At 38.2% G+C, this 21,059-nt stretch overlaps 1 protein-coding gene and 1 pseudogene across 2 annotated transcripts in view; one reads left to right on the top strand and one right to left on the bottom strand.

Annotated features, from left to right (window-relative positions):
- ANOS1 (anosmin 1) overlaps positions 1-21,059 on the bottom strand; it is a 192,645-nt gene that overhangs the window by 79,349 nt on the left and 92,237 nt on the right. The window contains exon 3 of the mRNA XM_032285867.1: positions 6,293-6,355. Coding sequence (XP_032141758.1) covers positions 6,293-6,355 — 63 coding nt within the window. The remainder of the gene's footprint in view (positions 1-6,292; positions 6,356-21,059) is intronic.
- LOC116556626 lies at positions 1,366-2,057 on the top strand (annotated as a pseudogene). Its single transcript, XR_004271094.1, has one exon. The product of XR_004271094.1 is annotated as an NADH dehydrogenase [ubiquinone] 1 beta subcomplex subunit 8, mitochondrial pseudogene (transcript).

Here is a 21,059-nt window from a genome sequence, read left to right on the forward strand (position 1 = left end):
GGGGAGGGATAACATGGGGAGAAATGCCAGATATAGGTGATGAGGAGGAAGGCAGTAAGCCACATTGCCATGTATGTACCTATGCAACAATGCTGCATGTTCTTCACATGTACCTCAAAACCCAAAACGCAATAAAATATACAATAAATAAATAAATAAGAAAATATTTCCAAATAGGAAATCTTCTTTATAATAAAAACTGAGTTCATCTTTCAGTTTGGACATGTATCTGTTTAAAAAGAATAGCAACAAAATTCATCTTTATTTCCACTTCACAAGTATATTCTAATTGGGGAGGGCACTGTTCTGATATGTTAAAGGGAAAGATTGCTAAATGGTACTAAATGATCCTTTTCCACCCCAACGCATATCTGGGGCATATTACATCACTTTCCTGTTTAGCTCTCATCAGCTTCTTTCAAGAGTTTTAACTATTTTACAGACATATCCAGACAGGTATAGGTTCTGTTCCAATTCCTAAAGGGATGCATTTAATTATCACTTCAAATTTTAAGACATAAAACTGGTTTTGGAGCAGTGAAGAGATAAAAAGTTTTGAGTGCAAGAAATCCCCACGTAGGAGAGGGAGGCATGTTAACCCTTTTACTTTCTGAGGTCTCTTTTCAGTAGTGTTGGAATATTTCCCTCAGTGCTACCTGAAGGGGTAAGGAGCCCTGTCTTCCTTCTCTCCTTGAGGTGCCATTAATTAACTATGATTTTAAACCACTAAAACTTCCTTCTCATTTAAGGGTAAGCCTGTCCAAGCAGGTATGACTGAGCCAGCAACTTTACATTTGACATAGGTTCATCTTTTATTCCCTGATGAGGGAAGTAAAACATCATTCTCTGCTCTGTGTGCTATGACACAGAATAGGTTTAGGAGGGAAACCCTGGAATACAGCAGGAAAGAAATGTAACTAGATTGCACCACCTGTATTTTAGATCTTATACTCCACTAACCAACTATGTGATCTTGGGCAAATAAATCCCTTCTCCTTGTGTATCAGTTTCCTTGTCCATCAAGCTTACCTAATGAAATTCACATCTAACTTAGGGAAATCAAATTTATAAGCCTGAAAGACATTTCAAAAGGCAAAATTGCAAAAAAATTACTTGATAATTACATACATAGTAAAGTGAAAACCTCCTTTTCCTTCCCTTTTCCAGGCTAAGACTGCATATCTCATGATGCATACTGATCCAAAACAACTTATATTTTTAGCCTTGATGATCCCTAAAGTGAATGAGGTTTCAGCTTTTCTATGACATTAGCATGTACTGCATACTTCCAATGTTGACATCCACTGAGTACTTATTTAGTGTTGAGATGTCATGAATTAGAAACATCAAAATCAAAGATGGGGTACAGAAGGAAACCGTGAAGAAAGTGAAGATGGCGGTGGCCAGGGCCGGGGTCCTGGTAGTCCGGTGGCTCCAAAGGGCATCCCAGAATGTGGTGCCACTTGGCGCACAGAGAGCCTCCCACCTTACCAAGGACATGCTCCCGGGGCCCTATCCTAGGACCCCAGAAGAACAGACCGCCGCTGCCAAGAAGTATAATATGTGTATGGAAGGCTACGAGCCTTACCCGGATGATGGCATGGGGTATGGCGACTACCTGAAACTCCCTGACCGCTCACAGCAAGAGAGGGATCCATGGTATGACTGGGACCAACCAGACCTGAGGTTGAACTGGGGTGAAACGATGCATTGGGATATAGACATGTATACCAGGAACCATGTGGATATGTCCCCCACACCTGTTTCTTGGGATGACATGTGTAGGCAGCTCTTTGGCTTTGTGGTTTTCATGATGTTCATGTTCTGGGTAGGGCATAACTACCCTGTCTACCAGCCTGTGGCACCAAAGCAGTATCCTTACAATGATCTGTACCTGGAACGAGGTAGCCAGCCCTCCAAAGAACCTGAGCCGGTGGTTCACTATGAGATCTGAGGAGGCTTCATGGGCTTTTGTGCCCTCTAACTAGGACTCCCTCATTCCTAGAAACTTAACCTTAATGAAATCCCTAATAAAACTCAGTGCTGTGGTAAAAAAATAAATAAATAAATAAATAAAAATAAAAAAAAATTAAAGATGGAAGCTGTTTCATCCAGCAAGGAGGCAAGTCGTAAATAATGATATATCAAGTTTCACCAAAACTAAGATCATGAAGAATGAGAAAGAAAACATTGCCATTTAAAATTTAAGATTCTATTGATTGTGAGAAAGGAATGTTTCAATCTAGGAAAATGTACATTTTGTACTTGGTAAAAAAAAAATAGTTTGTCATGGTTTTTAAGCTTTTTGAAAATAAGAGGACAGTGATAATGGTTAGTTAATAAACTAAACCAACAAAACAGAATCTATCTGCCTATGTGTCTATCATTACGTGCCATGTTACAAAAATTTGATACATGAAAAAAGTATGTCATATAATCCAGAGGACTACTGAAATATCTCAATTTTATTCCTGTTCTGACACAAACATTTAACTTCTTCATTGTGGTTAGGTGAGTTTTGTGACCTAATTATCACTGTTCTTTGTTTTATTGTTTTTTGTTTTGAGACAGGGTCTTACTCTGTTGTCCAGTCTGGACTGCAATGGCATGATCATAGCTCATTGCAACCTTGAACTCCTGCTCTCAAGCAATCCTCCTGCCTCAGCTTCCCAAAGTGCTGGTATTACAGGCAGTAGTCACTCCTCAGCCTGTTCTTTTTCTTGGAACAGGAATTGAAAAGCTTTTTCTATAAAGGGCCAGATAAAAGATATATTCGGCTATAAGGGCCATATAATGTTACAACTACTCAACTCTGTTGTTGTAGCACAAAAGCAGCCATGGACAATATGTAAACAAACCAGTGTGGCTGTGTTCCAACAAAGCTTTATTTATAAAACAAGAGGCAGGCCAGGTTGCTTTGCGAATCATGGTTTGCAAACCTATGGCTTAGAAGACAAATAAGCTCAGACTGCCCTGCAAATAAACATATTGAGTCAAACATGTCTAAAGGTGTCATTGTTTCAGTTAAAGAATATTGTAATCTAGAGTTCCTTTTAGGTCTGAGCTTTTACAAAGGAAAAGCTTGGAGTCATGACAATATGGACTTTGTGTGCATTCTTAACAAATACTGTGAGAATGGGGAGGATGAATGGGATTGTACCTGTCTCAATAAGTGACTAGACTTAAAAATGCTGAAACAGCCAACAGTGTTTTCAAGGTTCAGTCTACTTCAACACAATAGTCAGATACGTACTGCAAAATAAAACAGACGCAAAAAAAAAAAAAAAAAACCACACAGGGATGTAAAAACAATTGAAGCCACTAAAATGGAACATCAAGTCGGGAGTTATTTAACCGTTGGGCTGAAGCAACTCAACAAAGCTCTTCACATTAATTGGCATCTGCTTTCCCCACCTTTCAAGTTTTGATTAACCGTTCCTGCCAGAACGGATCACAATTTCAACACCTGAGTCCCATTTTAATAAACTGGATTTGGTTCAGAACACCTCACAGTTACTTCAGAGAATGGCAGTTACAGAAACCTGCTCTTGAATTTGAAATTTATAGGAAGAAAGGTTTCAAATGACTTTCAATTATATCTTCCTTCTCAGAGATCAGATGTAAAAATATCAGCCCAGAATCACTGATATTTAGGGATAATAAATTTATAAAAGAAATACCTTGTTCCTCAAGATTCTATAAACAGGTTGGGAGCAGTGGCTCATGCCTATAATCCCAGCAATCTGGGAGGCTCAGGCAGGCAGATCACTTGAGGCCAAGAGTTTGAAAGCTGCCTGACTAACATGGCAAAACCCCTGTCTGTACTAAAAATACAAAAATCAGCTGAGTATGGTGGTACATTCCTGTAATTTCAGTTATTTGGGAGACTGAGGAACGAGAATCACTTGAACCCAGGAGGCGGAGGGTGCAGTGAGCTGAGATCACACCACTGCACTCCAGCCTGGGCAGCCAAAAAAAAAAAAAAGATTGCATAAATATCTATTTTCATGCCTATAGATGTATAGTTTGTGTATGGAATAGAATAGAAAATTAAAGTTAAGAGCACAACAGTCACTCCACTAGACAGTGTGCTCTAATTGTGTGGTTAAGGATTACCAATGTAGGTAAAAATTCAGAATCAATAGTTGATTTAGATACCTCACAGAGCTGTGACTCTCAAGCCTATAACACATAATACAAAGGAAATATCATTCTGTTACTTTTGTACAGCTTGATAAGTTCTTGTACCATACATTTACATTCATTATCTATTTTAACAAACACCGTGTAAGATCAATAGGATAAATCCCTTATTTGAAAAAAAATGAGGTTGAAGACACAGGTTAATTGATTTAACCAAATTTATAGAATAAATTGGTTTTGGAGTTAGGATTGGAACGAAGTTGCCATCATTCACAGCTGAGCTTTTTCATCCAGGAGAAAATAAGCCCCACAAAGCCTGGAATTTTTTCGTGACTTGTTTACTACCACATCTCTACCAAACTGCAGGACACGTTACAGGTATTCAAAAAGTTCATGTTGAATAAATGAATGAATAAATCTTTTTAAAATAGTTAAAGTAGGAACACAGAAAGGTAAAAGCAGAACACAAAGCCATGAGATGGCCTCATTCTCCTTGTCCTTGCAGCAAATCATCAGTTTTATTTCTTCTGCATCTTTTCTATGTCTCAAGGGGCCCAAACCCACTATGACCCCTGGTGATTGACCGAGTGGAGTTGACCAGGAACAACACTTAGACAATCAGTGAGAGGGGTCAGAGGACAGGAGTTTTAGACCCAGCCTTTCTACCTGGAGGCTTGGCTGCAGACAAGCCATTCATTTGAGGAGCCTCAACTTCCCAGTCCTTTCTGGCTTCCACACATAACTCTTGGGGACTTACTATCTGCTTTGCTTAACTACAGGAGTATGAGAAAGGTCAAGTAAGATCATGAAGATATTTTACACTCCTACATATTGATGAAGCCATTATTGCCTAATTCTGCAGTCATCTTCTCAGAATAAGATCCAGAGTGAAACACAGGCAACAGGATTACACTAGCATTTATTTGCTTCAGTGGATCAAGACCAGATCAATGTCTCTTGGATCCTTGGGAGAGTTCTCTTTCAGCCCCCAGTTCTGTTAAAAAATAATCAATAATGTTATTTCATTCTGATGTTGGGGGCACCTTTTCTGGCCAAGACTCTGAGCTGAGCTTTCCTGACTGCCAAGGTGGACTCTTTTGATTCATTCTCTACTGTTCCCCCTAAACCTTCAGATTCTCCTACTTCTCATGTCCACTGTCCTTGGAATCCTTGGAACCAGGCAATCTGCCTGGCCTTGCATCTTTGTGGCTACTTATTAGCAGAATCCATGCTGGTATATGGCCTGTGCCCCCTGTATTCCCTGGGGAATACAGTCCAGTAAAACAGGTCTTCTCCTTTTTTGCAGTATTGGTGATTTTAGACAGTGGTCTTCTAGGACAGTATTATACATTTTCCTAATAATGATGATAGAGAGATGAATGGGTGGATGCAAGAGCGGATGGATGAATGGATGGATAGAGAAACAGATAAATAGATATAGATAAATAGAAAATAGATGGACAGGTGGATAGATGGATGTATAGATGGATGGATGGAGAGACAGATGATAGATAGATAGATGGATGGATGGGTAGATGGATAGACTGATGGATGGATGGATGGCCAGCTGGCTAGCCTACTGGGTTGCTGGCGGGCTGGCTGGCTGAATGGATGGATGAATAGATGAATAGATAAATACTAATCTAACTGATGGTTAGGTGAAGTAAGATGCCTCTCTCCTGTACAGTTAAAAGCAGGCAAGCATTCTGCCCAGGATATGGGGAGGAACCCCGAGAAGGAACAAAGAGATGAAAATATTTGAGAAACACCATGAGCAATAATATGACTCTCTTCTCCCAAATGGCATGAATATTTCAAAAGCATGTGAAAACTACTCAGAATAGCTATGATGTAAGGTGGGAGAGTGGTGACAAACTATACCTTTAGAAAACTTCTAGTCTTCCATCCACACATAACTTTTTTTGTTTGTTTTTTTTTTTGGTTTGGTTAGCCAATAATGCAAGGAGTGGGTAGCCAGATTTTAAGAAGGCTCTATATTTTTTACGTGAATTTACATATACCCACACACCTGCAGTAAATGATCTCCCCAAGCTGCAGAAGAATAAGAAGACCCATTCATACACATGACCCCATGTAAACATAGTCAGATTTGGGTCAAGCGTTTTAAGTACCACTGACGTTCTCCTACCTCACAGAAGCTTTGGCACTGGTGTTTCCTCAGGTCCCCTGATTCCTTGCAGGGCTCCAGGCACTGAAAGGAAGGAACAATAAAAATAAATAACATGGAAACACAAAAAAAAAGTCAAGAGGAAAAAAGAATTCACCTATAATTGTGGCTTTTCAGTGCTCCTTTATTCTGGTTAGTTTAGAAAACCAAAGAATCAGCTGCTCTTTTTAACTGGGTATAATACAAATCTGAGCAAAAGCATCATTACAGAATGGGTACCAAAAAATGTATTTCAACATAATTGAAAAGGAAATGTTACCGCCTGGCAGTGACTTACAGGAAAAGCAATGATCGTCACCATCAGCCAGAGGAATTGGGGTAAGAAATATTTTCTATTCAGTAAGAAATACTTTCTAAGGGTTGTTGTTTCTGAAGAATTTTTTTCTCATAAAACTTAATATTACATTTCTTTTAGATTGGCAGCATTCGGCTATTTTTCGTATACTCCTTTACAAGTAAGTGAAAATGCATTATATTAAATGTATATATGTACACATATGTATTGTTAATGTGTGTCCTTGTACCAATGAATCCAACAGCATTCAGATACATCCAGTTTATTCACTCCATTAAAATACATTGAATAAATCTGTAAGATTCTGACATGAGTTTCATCACAGAAAATGAAGTATTCTTAAACATACATGCATATAACTTATTACCATATATATTCTAAAAAAGACACTAGCCAGACTCCATTGTTCAAGAATGATTGTAATAATACATAGTAAGATTGTTGAATACACAAATTACATACACATATAATGCATAGTTTATTACTAACGTATAGTATATACATTATATATATACATGAAATATAAAGTATATATAGTCTGAGGCCAAGTGAGGTGGCTCAAGCCTGTAATCCCAGCACTTTGGGAGGCTGAGGTAGGCAGGTCACTTGAGGCCAGGAGTTCGTGACCAGACTGGCCAACAAAGTGAAACTCTGTCTCTACGAAAAAATACAAAAATTAGCCTGGCATTGTGGTGTTTGCCTGTAGTCCCAGCTTCTCGGAAGGCTGAGGCAGGAGAATCACTTGAACCTGGGAGATGGAGGCTGCAGTGAGCTGAGATAGGGCCACTGCACCCAGCCTGGGCAACAGAGTGAAATTCTGTCTCAAAAAATGAAAATAAAAATAAAGTATATGTAGTCTTTGTGTACATATGGGATATCTATGTGTGCCTGATTGATAGTAGCCAGGCCTCATAGTTGAAAAAAAATGTTACATTTATATGCATGGAAACTTGATTCTCAAAATTATATTTAATGCAAGTTGTAAACATTAACAGTCATATATAATCAGATGTCAGTCATCTAAATACAGGCATAGCCCTAGCTCTCATACATTCGTGATTATTGTATCTATATTTTATCTATATTATTTCTATTTCATTGTTGATAAATTTTCCAATCACAGTGGAAATCCTCAGTTAAATTTCAGATATATATATTGCAGAATTCAGGATATTTGGTGAACCAATACTACTTTTTCACTCTATTTTCTCGTAACCTCATCCATGTTTTAAAATATATAGTTAGAAGATACACTCGAAGACTCTATGAAGAAATTTTCAATATTAATTGCCATTTTTTAATCAAAGATATGTATGAAATCAACTGCCCCTGTGCCAACTGTCAATTCTTTATAACAATACTGCTCAAGGTGTGATCAGTGACTGATAGTGTGGGCATCCCTTGGAGTTTGTGTGAAATGAAAACTCATGGGCCTCATTCTCAACCCATAGTCTGAGTCTCTGGGATCAGGGCCCAGGAATCTCTTTTAACAAGTTCTACAGAAAATTCTGATGTTTTCTAAACTTTAAAAAGAACTGCGATCAAATTTGATGTTTGCATTTAACAGTGTCTTTATGGAATAAATGCTTGTTGGATGTTTCTTGAGTGAAATGACAAAGACTTTGCAAGTAGCTGAATCTTTGCCCATGAACAATCCCCAGACCATTACTCTTTGGAATAATGTCTCTTTCTTGCTTCATATAGGTGTCATTAAAGATGTATATTTCTTATAAGAATATTTCAGATTTCATAGTCAGTGATGTTGCATATGAAAACAATCTATTATCAATTATTTTAATTAAAAAAACCTTGAGCTTTTAATAATCCTTTTCTAAGACATATATGAGCCTGTCCCAAGTTATAGTGCTTATCTCTCCCAAGCATGTTCAATAACAAATTTTTCACCAATATGGCAATTGTAAAACAAAAACAATTTTCTAATAGCAACAAAACATTTACAAACATATCTAACTTACTTATGATTTCCTTAAAGAGCTAGTTTTTTGTTTCCTGAGGCTACATCAATGCATTGTCCTCAGAGTTCTGGTGACTTTTTTTTTTAGACATTTGCTCCAAGGCAAAAACGTTTAGTGGTTACTTAATAAGCATGCTAAGACCTAATTCTTCCTCAAGACTATTTGAAATGAATACATGACACTCTTGCCACTTGCAAGGTAAGTCTTTATCATTTCACTCAAGAAATATCCAACAAACATTTATTCCATAAAGAAACTGTTAAATTCTATGTGGCCAACAATATCTCAAAATGAGCATGTGATTTTTGTTTTCTCTCATTGCTATGAATATAAATTATGAAAATATGTTGCTACATGTGTACACAGTTACATTTTCACAACTATAGACATCGGTGCACAAAACATCTCAAGCCTTTGAAATCTCCATCATCCCATATAACCACGGTCCTGAGAGCTTGTGGAATAGTCAAATACCTTATACAAAACAAATACCATTTACAAAAACAGGCATATTTCTGGAATGCTAATCGAAGCAATGCATAACACACTTGTTTTGCTATCAACCCAGAAGCTCTGCCAAGTCTACATTGTTATATGTAATTCATTTAAAGCTCTATTTTAATTGCATTCCTGCTTCAGTTCCAATAACTAGTAATCAGCAGTATCTAAAGACATTTTTCAAAATGTCATTAATGACAGCCAACATTTTCTTTTAATAATACTCTATGAAATCTCTCTGACAAGCACAACCTACGTAAAATCATCTGAGTAAATGTTTGCAGAATAAGTTTGCCAAAAGTCTATTTCTCTGTAACACTCTGGCCAGCAAAGAAAAAAAAAAAAATTCAACAAAAGCTAAAGTGATGTGAGAGAAAGCAGTGACACATTTTCTCTCACACAAAAAACTTCCTACTTCTCCAAGCAATTAAAAAAAAAAAGGTATAAAAAAAAGGTATATCAAAAGACAGCAGCCCTGCCAGAGGTGTTAGAACCTGAAGGACTCTATCTTGAACAGGGGCTGGGTAAAATGAGGCCAAGAAGTGCTAGGCTGCATTATCAGGAGGTCAGGCATTCTTAGTCACAGGATGAGATAGGAGGCCGGCAGGACTGGTTTCACAAGATACAGGTCACAAAGACCCCACTGATGAAACAGGATGTAGTAAAGAAGCCAGTCAAAACCCACCAAAACCAGGATGGTAAATGAAAGCAACCTCTGGTTGCCCATGTGCTCCTTATGTACTCATTACAATGCATTAGCATGCTAAAAGATACTTCCACCAGCGCCATGACAGTTTACTGCCATGACAATGTCCAGAAGCTAGCTTACATGGTCTAAAATCCTTCATCTACGTCAGGCTAAATGATTTTTTTCCCATTCAGGTTTTATTTTAACCTCTCTAACTATAGGTTTCTGATACATAAAAGAGTGAAAAAATATTTGCTCAGGTGAACTTTTTTCAAATGATATTGATAAAGACCACCTTTTAAGGTACCTACACACAGTAGGTACTTAGTGAATCTAGTTCTCTTCCATTTCTAGGGGACCAATAAGGAGACCTTATTTTATAGTTCTTTCATATTTCCGTAATGCTTAACTAGTTTTTCCCTTTTAATTGGAAAAGAAATTCAAATTTCTCTTAATTCCAGTCTCTCGGCATGTTCTAATAATTGTTTTTAAAGTGCCAAATTTCTTGCCCGCATTTCCAAAAGCTAAGATTGAGTGGAGTGGTAATATTCTTGTGTGTGGCCAGAACGTGGAATGAGAAGGGATGTCTTGAGACCAGAGCACAGTACCTTTTGTAGGACATATGGTATGCTTTCACAAAAGTATTTTTTGTTGAATAATTAAAAAATCAAATAATGCTTCATATTTGATGTTGCCTGGAGTACTACCTGGATATAAGGAATGGCTTGGGGTTTTCTAAAAAAAAGCAAAGAAACAACAACAACAACAAAAAACAACCAACCAACCAACCAAAAACCTCCAACTTTTAATTTTATACGGGTATACATCCATATCATATAATAATGCTATCTACAAACATTTGCAAAGACCATTTCTGTTTTCTGAATTCATGGCAGCAAGTTTCTCTGAAAAGCCATAGACCTGCTTTTTAGATGAAAGCTGTTTTTTTCTCCCAAATATATTTCCTAAAATACATGCATCCTACTGCCTTTAGAAGTATTCATGGCCTCCCTCCAGCTCTAAATTGGTACTGTATAGAAATTGTTACAATCCTGTGTGTCGAAAAGTGCACTGTCTCTTGCCAAAATAATGAAATCTTTTGGCAGACAGCCCTCCGAAGTGCAGTTGAACAATCATTGCAGCCTCAACCACAGAGGATTAGCATGCCAGCCCAGCACAACAACATCAGGCCTGAGACGGTTCACATCACAAATCAACTTGCTCTGAAATATCCGAAGGGTAATGACTCTCTCACAGGGAAGCTTATCAGGAAACCCGGGCCTCATTTTATCATAACTACTTTTTCACAACAAAGGGAGTCCTTTGAGTTTCAGGGGAAGTGTTTAGAAACTACATAAGTAAATGAGAGGAAAGCAATTACTCAAGGTAGTTATTATCAGAAAACCATACTCTCAGTGTAATTCTTTTTCACTTAAATGATACCATCATGCATATCATTAAGTTTTTTGAAAAAGACAAAGTCATAGAATTCTGTTATCTGGAAGACAAAGCACACTTTCTTTGCATTCCTATTTTTCAACCCCAATCTTCTAATATGGCATTTTTAGTACAGTATTGAAGCTTCAAATAGTATTCCCATAGTCACTGCTCAAATTTAAAAGATATTAATTATGAAGAGAAAGTAGTAACTTTTCAGTGTAGAAAACTAGCAGAATGCACATTAACTAAGGGATCAAAGATATAGCCTCCAAGAATGGGGGGTAAAAAGCAGAATGAAATTCATGTGTCTCCTGAAAGGATGCACTAGCAAGGACTCAGCATCTCACAGGGGCGGGATTCCTGCCCAATATAGAGAGCCTGAATCTAACCAAGAAGAAATACGAAACAATCTACAAAGCAATTAGCCCCTAGTCTTCAAAAATATCAGTGTCCTGAAAGACAAAGGAAGGCTGAGGAATGATTTGAGACCAAAGGAGGCTAAAAATACATGATGACCAAATGCCAAGTATAACGATGAATTGGGTCCTGAATTAGACAAAATAAGGCTATAAAGTACATTATCGTGACAATCAAATATGGACCATAGATCAGATGTTGGTATTACATCAATGTTAAAACATCTACATTTGATAATTTTATTATCAAATGATGTTGGTATTATATCAGTGTTATCACCTACATTTGATAATTCCATTCTCTTAATAGTTACTAAGAGAATGCACTTGTTCTTAAGAAGTGCATGCTTAATTACTTGGAGGTAAAGAATCATGATGGCTGCAACTTCTTTTCAAATAGTTGGAAAAAAATCATTGCAAGAGTATGTGAATGTTTATATACACATAGTATATATGTATATGTTATACATTTGTGTATATATACATATATGTATATCCAGAGAGAGAGATAATATGACGAAGCAAATATAGCAAAAAAAAAAAAAAAAGGCCAGGCGTGGTGGCTCACGCCTGTAATCCCAGCACTTTGGGAGGCCGAGGCGGGTGGATCATGAGGTCAAAGAGATGGAGACCATCCTGGTCAACATGGTGAAACCCCTTCTCTACTAAAAATACAAAAAAAATAGCTGGGCATGGTGGTGTGTGCCTGTAGTCCCAGCTACTCAGGAAGCTGAGGCAGGAGAATTGCCTGAACCCAGGAGGCGGAGGTTGCGGTGAGCCGAGATCGTGCCATTGCACTCCAGCCTGGGTAACAAGAGCGAAACTCTGTCTCAAAAAAAAAAAAAAAAAAAAAAAAAAGAATAAGAAGAAAGAAAATGAAAAAAGGTAACAACTGGTAAGTCTATATTGGGGTAAGCAACTAGAAACCAGGGACTAAATGTGGCCCACCCCTTGTTTTCGTAAATAAACTCTTATTGGAACAGAGCCATGCCTGTTTATTTGCATATTGCCTGTGGTTGCTTTTGCACTACAGCAGCAGAGCTGAGTAGTTGCAACAGATGACCAAGCCAGCAAAGTGTCCCTCTTTGACAGAGAGCTTGCAATACCCTGACTTAGATGATTAAGTATATGGAAGTTCTGTGCACTGTTCTCATAACTTTCTTAGTTTGTATTTTAAAGTTAAAATTAAAAAAAAGCAAACTCATTAAATAATCTCAAAGTTATTTAAAATCTCAAATTACAAGTTTTCTCTAGTTGGCATTATTAAAAAGCTATTATGGATATAAATCTATGGGCAAAGAGTATTAAAAAAAATTAAGTTCCTATCAATGGCCCTATAGGAATAAACAGAGATTTAAAGACAAATGCTTCAGATCTGAAACCTCATACCAACTGGATGATATGTCTTCCCAAGGAACTGTTTAAGAAGAGACAAAACATAGAATCTTTTAGGTTCTGTAAAGTCAGTTCTAATAGGCTGTATAAACTGGTGGTTTAACCACAGCCTTAGAAACCCTAAAGTAGAGGACCCAGCATAACCTCAGTCATCTTGGAAGTCCCAGGTAAGCTCCAAGGTGACTCTGTAGGGATCCCAATTGTTCTGTCTCTCTGTCGTCCCTTCTAATTACAAAACACAGGAAATGAGGTCACTCAGCACTGTGGTTCAATTTGCCTCTTGAACCCTCTTTGCCTCTCCCTGCTTTATACTAGATAAATCCTTCTTATAACATCCAAGCAAAATGTTTCTCACAAGGAAGATAGGAAATGGATAGAACCTACTTCTTTTGCAGTTGCAAACTACTGCATGGCATGGTCCTAGGTAAGTATGAATTTTCAGTAGTATGTTCACTCCCTGGCTACACTGATACATGAATTCTAAAATCAGCAGAATCAGTCTGTGTTTATTAAAAGCCCAATGATGGAAAACTGATGTTGGTGTTTGACCAACACAGAGCAGTGAAGGAGGGGGTAGGTGCCCTTTCCTCATAGGAGGAAGCTTACATTCTCACATGAACATTTTATGAAAGACACAAAAAACTCACCCTCAGTGGGAAATTTACTGGTGCACAGACAGCTTAATAAAATGATATACATAACAAGACAGATTTTTCTCTGTGAAAATAAAAATGTATATTTAATCAAAGTGCTCAAAAATCAGCAAGGGCTAGAAAATATCTGCACATGTAATTTTCAACCCAAAGTGTAACACACACACACACAATTTTTAAAAATTATAATCTGATTATAGGGCATCTGTATCCTTTGGCAGTCTATCAAATCCACTGCTCAGCTTTCTCCAACACTGACCCCCAGGTAATCAAAATAACTCAAGAATCCTGACAGAGCCATTAGCCAGCTTTTACAGGCTGAATTAAGGGGACCCATGTTGTGCATCCAGAATCTCAAGTGTTCATTAGATCAGATTTTGCGTGACTCAACTGGAATCACCAGTCACAGCATTCCAAGGACTTAAACAGCCAGGCCTCTCTCCCCAGTGAAAGTCAGAATTGAATCTGCACAGCATGATTCTGACATCACTGTGCTGCAAGGTTAAAAAAAAAACCTCCTCTGTGACAAGTTGAATGGAGATTAGGATTTCCCTCACTTGGTGCTATGTTTAAAAGCTTATGCACATCTAGCTCTGATCCTTACCTCCGTATATATATTTTTTCTACACATTTTCTTGACAACACACATCTCCAAAGAAAACATTTGGTAGGTATATCTGGAGAACCATGTCAATCGTATTCCCAAGTTGGGTGGCCTGGTGTCCTTTTTTCCTGTGCTAATAACCTTATAAAATGCAGCATACATCACAGGAGGAATGGGATTTTGCTCTTTGTCCCTATGTTAAATCTCACAGAGCTACTTATAAGCCTGTCTTATTTATAATATCTGCTTCTTGCTTAATAAGATTGTTTATATCAGCAATATATAAGAATCCCATGGGTAACTATATGCTGTCAGCTTATTATTTCCAAGAAATGTTTCTCTTTGTCTGAGAGGTAAGTGATTAGAGTAGGTTCTAAGAGAGAACCTAAAGTGAAGCATGTCTTTGCAGTGAGACCAATCAGCAACAGTGTCAACACTAATCCTCTTCTGATAGAAGGAGTCTGTAACACTGACAGCTTAATATCTATCTGTGTGGCTTGGTTGTCTGATATGTCAAACTCAAGGAAGGCATGGTGTGCTCTTGAAAAGACCAGGGAGCCAAATCTCATGAGGACTTTCATGTTTCCTGTCTCCCTTGCCAGATCAAATCACCCCAGCTTTGTCAACATGAAAGCTCCTCTAAGACATTAGTGCATCCCTGAGCAAACCCATTCAATTTGGCATTATGTGGTAGGTCTGCTCCAGATTAATGAGTTAGACATCATATTCATAACTTTTCAGAAGCTTAAAAGGAAACACCATGGCAGAGAATGTATGTTACTTATGGATGGAAAACTCCATTTATAATAGAACCTGTTTGGTCTTTAATCCAAACTTGAAATTTGTACAACCTCACTTGGATATTTAATTTTATTCTCTTTTCACCCCAAAAAGAGTGATGTTGAGGTTCTTCTGGCCAGTGGAATTGCATCATAATACAATAAAAATAAAAGCTACTTGTAAACCGAACCAAAATGAGCAGCAAGCACTAACTCAGTAAGTTTGGATCATGAAGGTTTGTTTAACTATCACAGTCATTCAAGAGATTTTGTACAGGGTTTAGAAGAGCCTCCTTCATACTATAGGCAATGCAAACGTCAATTTCTTATGCTTGTTTTCCCTTGTTATCCCCTTTACTGAAATACACATTTAAGGACTCAACCAAAGGTCTCCTCCTGTTGTTGTTTTGCATTTCAAAACTTAGCTAACTGAAAACTGTTTTGATTAACTCTAAGCATCCGTTCATGACCCCTTTGCCCATTTATTCATCAGTTGCTCTGCTGAACCAAAAAAAAAAAATGCAGAGAAAAAAGCTCACATAATCTAGAGCAGTGGTGTCCAACATAATGCAAAAATTGAGTTGTTCTATATATACACCATCCAATATGGCAGCCAGCAGCCACATGGGGCTATTGAGCACTTGAAATGCAGCTAATGAGACTGAAAGATGAAATATTTAATTTTAATAAATTTAAATCTGTAGAGCTGTATGTGGCTGGTGGCTACCATATTGGAGAGAAGAAACTGAGAAAGTTAAAAGGAAAATACAAAAGTATGCATTCAACAGGCATCATACTCACCTTCTAGTGGGAGAGGAAGTACAAACTGCATTTCCCAGATGACCATGCCACTAAAATTCTGAATTCAATTAGGTTATGCTCATCAATACATTTATGCAGCATTTGAAGGCAAAAAGAAAGCAGAAGGTATTTTCTTACTTGTGCCTTGTTCACTACAGGTATTGATCGACTTACCACCTATGCAGCTTACGACCATTCGACTTTACAACCACAATCGCTAGCCACGACTGCTCTGCGTCTGGCAGCGCAAACGTTGCCCAGCTGGGCGTACAACAGTGCGGACCAGCTTCCGGCAGCACTACCATCTCCGCGTGCACCATTTCAACTGTACATATAGCCTACTCAACTTACGACCAAATCGTGTTATGACTGGTCCGCGGTCCCGACCGTGGTCGTAAGTCGAGCACTAGCTGTATTTCTGTGGTTTAGAACCCCTGTGGAAGTGTGAAGGTTTTCTGCTGCAGTCTTTAAGTCTTCATTCTCCAGCTTCCTGTAGAGGCTTCATCAGGGGATATCTCTTGACTCTGACATTGTTACTTCAGAGAGGGCTTAGAGCAAGCAGGAGAGTCAGCTCTCTATTGTTTTAGAGTCATTTTTGGAGGCTGAGTCTACAGCCCATTCCTTCAACACCTCTAATCATTTTAGAAGTATCTAATCCCCCGTATTAAATTCCTTCCAGTTTATGTACTTAAAGTAGTTTGTTTTCTTCATTGACACTACCTGATGCAAGCAACTAAGATGATACATGTGCATTGAAATTTTTTAACCCTTGTGACATAAAAAATGCAAAGAATGGGCTGGGCGCAGTGGCTCATGCCTGTAATCCCAGCACTTTGGGAGACTGAGGCAGGGGGATCACGAGGTTAGGAGATCGAGACCATCCTGGCCATGGTTAAACCCTGTCTCAAAAAAAAAAAAAAAAAAAAGCAAAGAATGTAGCCACAGCTTCTCTGATGATCTATTGTGTCACCAATATTCATTTCTAATCTTTCAACAGTCTTCCTTTACTTTGTAACCTTCCTCTCTTCCTTCTCTGCATATATACTTATTGATTCACATCTATGTGTTGGGCAATCCAGGAGCTATTGGGAGCATGTGGATGCATCAGACACACAGTCTGCCTGCTTTGACCTTAGGATAGAGAACAAAATTAAACCATTACAATACAGTGGGATCAAAGCCATGAGAAAAAGGTGTACAGAAGTGCAGATGGGGAGAACCTAACCCAAGTGACAACTATGCCAAATTCCCTGGGCAAAGGGCAGAAAAAAAAATGGGTAGGATTAACCAGGCAAAAGCAGGTGGGATGGGAGAAGACTATGTTCCAGATAGATTTGATCTTTGTTTTTGTTTTAAGATGGAGTCTCACTCTGTTGCCCAGGCTAGAGTGCAGTGGCATGATCTTGGCTCATTGCAACCTCTGCCTCCACAGTGTAAGCAATTCTCCTGCCTCAGCCTCCTGAGTAGCTGGGATTACAAGCATGTGCCATCATACCTGGCGAATTTTTGTATTTTTAGGAGAGACAGGGTTTCATCATGTTGGTCAGGCTGGTTTTGAACTCCTTACCTCGTGATCTGCCCACCTCGGGCTCCCAAAGTGCTGGGATTACAGGTGTGAGCCACCATGCCTGACCAGATTTGATCTTTTTAAGCATGAAAATAAAACTAAATTTCAGCAACATAGAGGCACTCCAGAGGTTTCTGCTGTGTTCCAAGATCAAAGACAAATCATCTATAATTCACAGCTATTCAGAGTAAACTTTAGCTTTGGGACAAGTGGGAGCTTGGATCTTAGCAATGCTTAGAGCAACTGGTGAATATGTTTTTAGAAGTATAGCAGGCTTTATAAACACCAGTAGAACAAACAAAAGAAAATGACTCTTATTGAAGAAATGTACGTTTTTGGGCCAGGTGCGGTGGCCCACGCCTGTAATCCCAGCAATTTGGGAGGCCGAGGCAGGCAGATCATGAGGTCAGGAGTTTGAGACCAGCCTGACCAACATGGTGAACCCCGTCTCTACTAAAAATACAAAAATTAGCTGGGCGTAGTGGCATGTGCCTATAATCCTAGCTATAATCCTCAGCCTCAGGAGGCTGAGGCAGGAGAATTGCTTGAACCCGGGAGGCGGAGGTTGCAGTGAGCTGAGATCACACCACTGCACTCCAGCCTGGGCAACAGAGTGAAACTCTGTCTCAAAAAAAGAAAAGAAAAAAAAAAAAGGAAAAAAGAAACGTATGTTTTCTTTTCAGAGAGAAAGAACCTAGCTTTCCTGTCCCAAAAGCATGAATATCATTGGCAAAACTAGAATTTAGTTACCTCAAAAAGACAGCACTCAAAGGTTTGCTTTATCAAATGATAAGATTCCCAAAGTGAAATTCTAATGCACCTGAAAATAACTTATATAAAAACATCGTTATCATAACAGACATGTGATATTTATGACATAGATAATGCCATTAATGCCTGCTTTCTGTCACTTGTGGGGAGCTTAAGAAGAATCTCACTGACACATGAAATCATTTTGGAGATTTTAGATAAAGTGTACAAATCCCACAAATTTGAATAGGCAGCTTAATGTAATTTAATGCCCCTATATTTAACAGCTTAACTGGACAAGAACACACAGAAGGAAGAGTAAAGGACACTCTTTTCCAAGTTTTGTTAGTTTCTTCTCATCTCATTCAGATTGTTAATTCACAGAGTAACTTAAATACATTGTATCCTCAGAAAACGCTACATTTAATAGTTTAACTGGACAAGAACACACAGAAGGAAGAGTAAAGGATACTTTTTCCCAAGTTTTGTTAGTTTCTTCCCAACTCATTCAGATTGTTATACATATATCAGTTCATAGGAGGAACTTAAATACATTGTATCCTCAAATACACAAGCCTTAGAAAACACTACATTTAAAAGTTTAACTGGACAAGAACACACAGAAAGAAGAGTAAAAGACACTTTTTTCCAAGTTTTATCCGTATCTTCCCAACTCATTCGGATTGTTACACATGTATCAATTCATAAGAGTAGCTTAAATACCCTGTATCCTCAGAAAACTGTTTCACCAAGATGCTGTTGATACTGTACTCTCACTTCACCAAAGGGAAACAGATTTGCTTTATTTCTAATGTCACTGAATGCACTTTTATAATTTACAGAATGCTTCCCTTCCGCTTCTTTAATATAATAGAAATGTCTTCATATTTATAGGAAAACAAGAAACGCACATCCAACTTACTCGTTTTCAACAGGAAATGTGATTGACTAATATGCAAAGACTATATTACAAAGAGAATGCAAGGCAAAAATAAAATATCAGAATGTCATCTGTTGGAAATAGACTGCACTAAATATTTTTGGAAAGTTCACATCTGCAAGACAAGGCAAGTCCTTCCCATGGAGTGATAAGCTTCTCTTTCTTTGGGAAATGTACTTGCTGTTGCTTTTTGCTAATGAGCAAAATCAGTGACCCCTCTAGCTCAGAAAGGACTAGATCACTGCCTCCACTGCGTCCCCACCCAGAAGACTAAATGAACCAGTGACAACAAAATGCTCTTGTGCCCTAGACGCACTATTTCTCGGAGTTTATAGACCACCTAACAATCAAAGCAGGGCAGTGGGGGGAGGCCGCCTTTGTCCTTGCTGTTACTTTGTGTTTTTTCTCGCTGGCTTCTCAGTCCCCTCCGGGCACCATCATCACCATATCCCTCATGGCTAAACAGTCAGAGGCATGGGGCTTTCACTCCAAATTTCACGGAGTGATAAAATGCAGGGGCTGCCTCTCCGGGGATCTCAAAGCCCTCCTTTGTGGGCCTGGTTGAGGGTCAGGTTAAGTAGCGCATTTTGGCAGCAGGCATCTGTTTGTCTTCACGCCATGATCTTCCTAACAAGGGGGAGGGAGAGGAAGGGAAGTGGGAAGAGGAGACAGTTTCAGAAAACCACCTTCATAGTGGCAAGCAAATTCCCTTCTGCTGCTTGACAGACTATCAGGCAAATGTAAATCCACTGCCTACCACACGGATGGCCCCACCGAATCAATTCGACTGAGCCGTGAGACAGGGAGCTTTTCCTTTCTTATAGGCTGAGGCCTCAACTTGTTGCTCTAAAGAGGAAAAAAAAGCAGACCCTTTCTTGCTCAGACTTTTTATTAAGAAAATAAACCTGTACAAAAAAAAGTGTTGGAAAGATCACATTTCTTGTTTTTTTCCTTTTGTAATATAATCATAGAATTTTTAAGTTAATTCTTCTCAATACAGAAACCTTGTTACTATAATTGGGAGAAATTTGTTGTCAAGGCCAATAAAGAGCACATTCTATTTAAAGAAAGCCTTTATGCAGAAAAGCTTTACAAGACATGATTAATATTAATTATTTCTACAAGTCATAGATACAATTTCTACTCTGGAAAGAAACCAGTGGATAGGGACTGTCCCCTAAAAACTCAAACCAGTGAATATAGCCAAAGTCAGCAGTTCAAAAGTAGAGTTGGGTTTCTAATATAATTACAACCTACACATCAATGTTTTCTCATTGTAACAGAATTATACTTTGTTCTGTGTCAATTCTCTAAGAATAGGTATTACTTTCTCAGGTCAGCTCATATGCAAGAAGAATAAGCCTTTTAAAATGATGAGAAAATTAGTAGGAAATGATAAATAAGTAGGTCAGTCACACATATGGAATAACCAGAAAAGTAAGGAATATCACAGGGGAGAAAGCAATAAAAAATAACATACTTCATGAATCTGGAGTCATTGTAAAAATAATCAGATGCAAACAGACACACATAAGCATGCACATGCACAGAGCACAAAGAAACAAAAGCATAAATTGCCAACTATCTAGCTCACCCTTGGTAAAGGAGGGAATAATCAGATGTGCAGAAAGAGGGAAAAGGAGATATCACATGATATAAAATAGCATTCCTCATATTCATCTTCTCATTAAACTATTATTTTTATGATCCTTTTTTTCTTCAGCAAAGTGGATGTTATTCTATCAATATTTTAAAAAGAAAAATAGTGTCCATTGGAGAAATCAGCCTCTTTAACAAATGTCACTATTACTCCATTATACTATCACACTCACAAAAATTCAAGACCTGCACACCAACAGATGGAAATGCAAATTACACTGGTGTGCATACACGCACAAATACAAAGGCTATCATAATGGAAGTCCT

The sequence above is a fragment of the Sapajus apella genome, unplaced genomic scaffold (assembly GCF_009761245.1).
Source record: "Sapajus apella isolate SASKATOON/1434 unplaced genomic scaffold, GSC_monkey_1.0 scaffold17, whole genome shotgun sequence".
Taxonomy (NCBI): domain Eukaryota; kingdom Metazoa; phylum Chordata; class Mammalia; order Primates; family Cebidae; genus Sapajus; species Sapajus apella.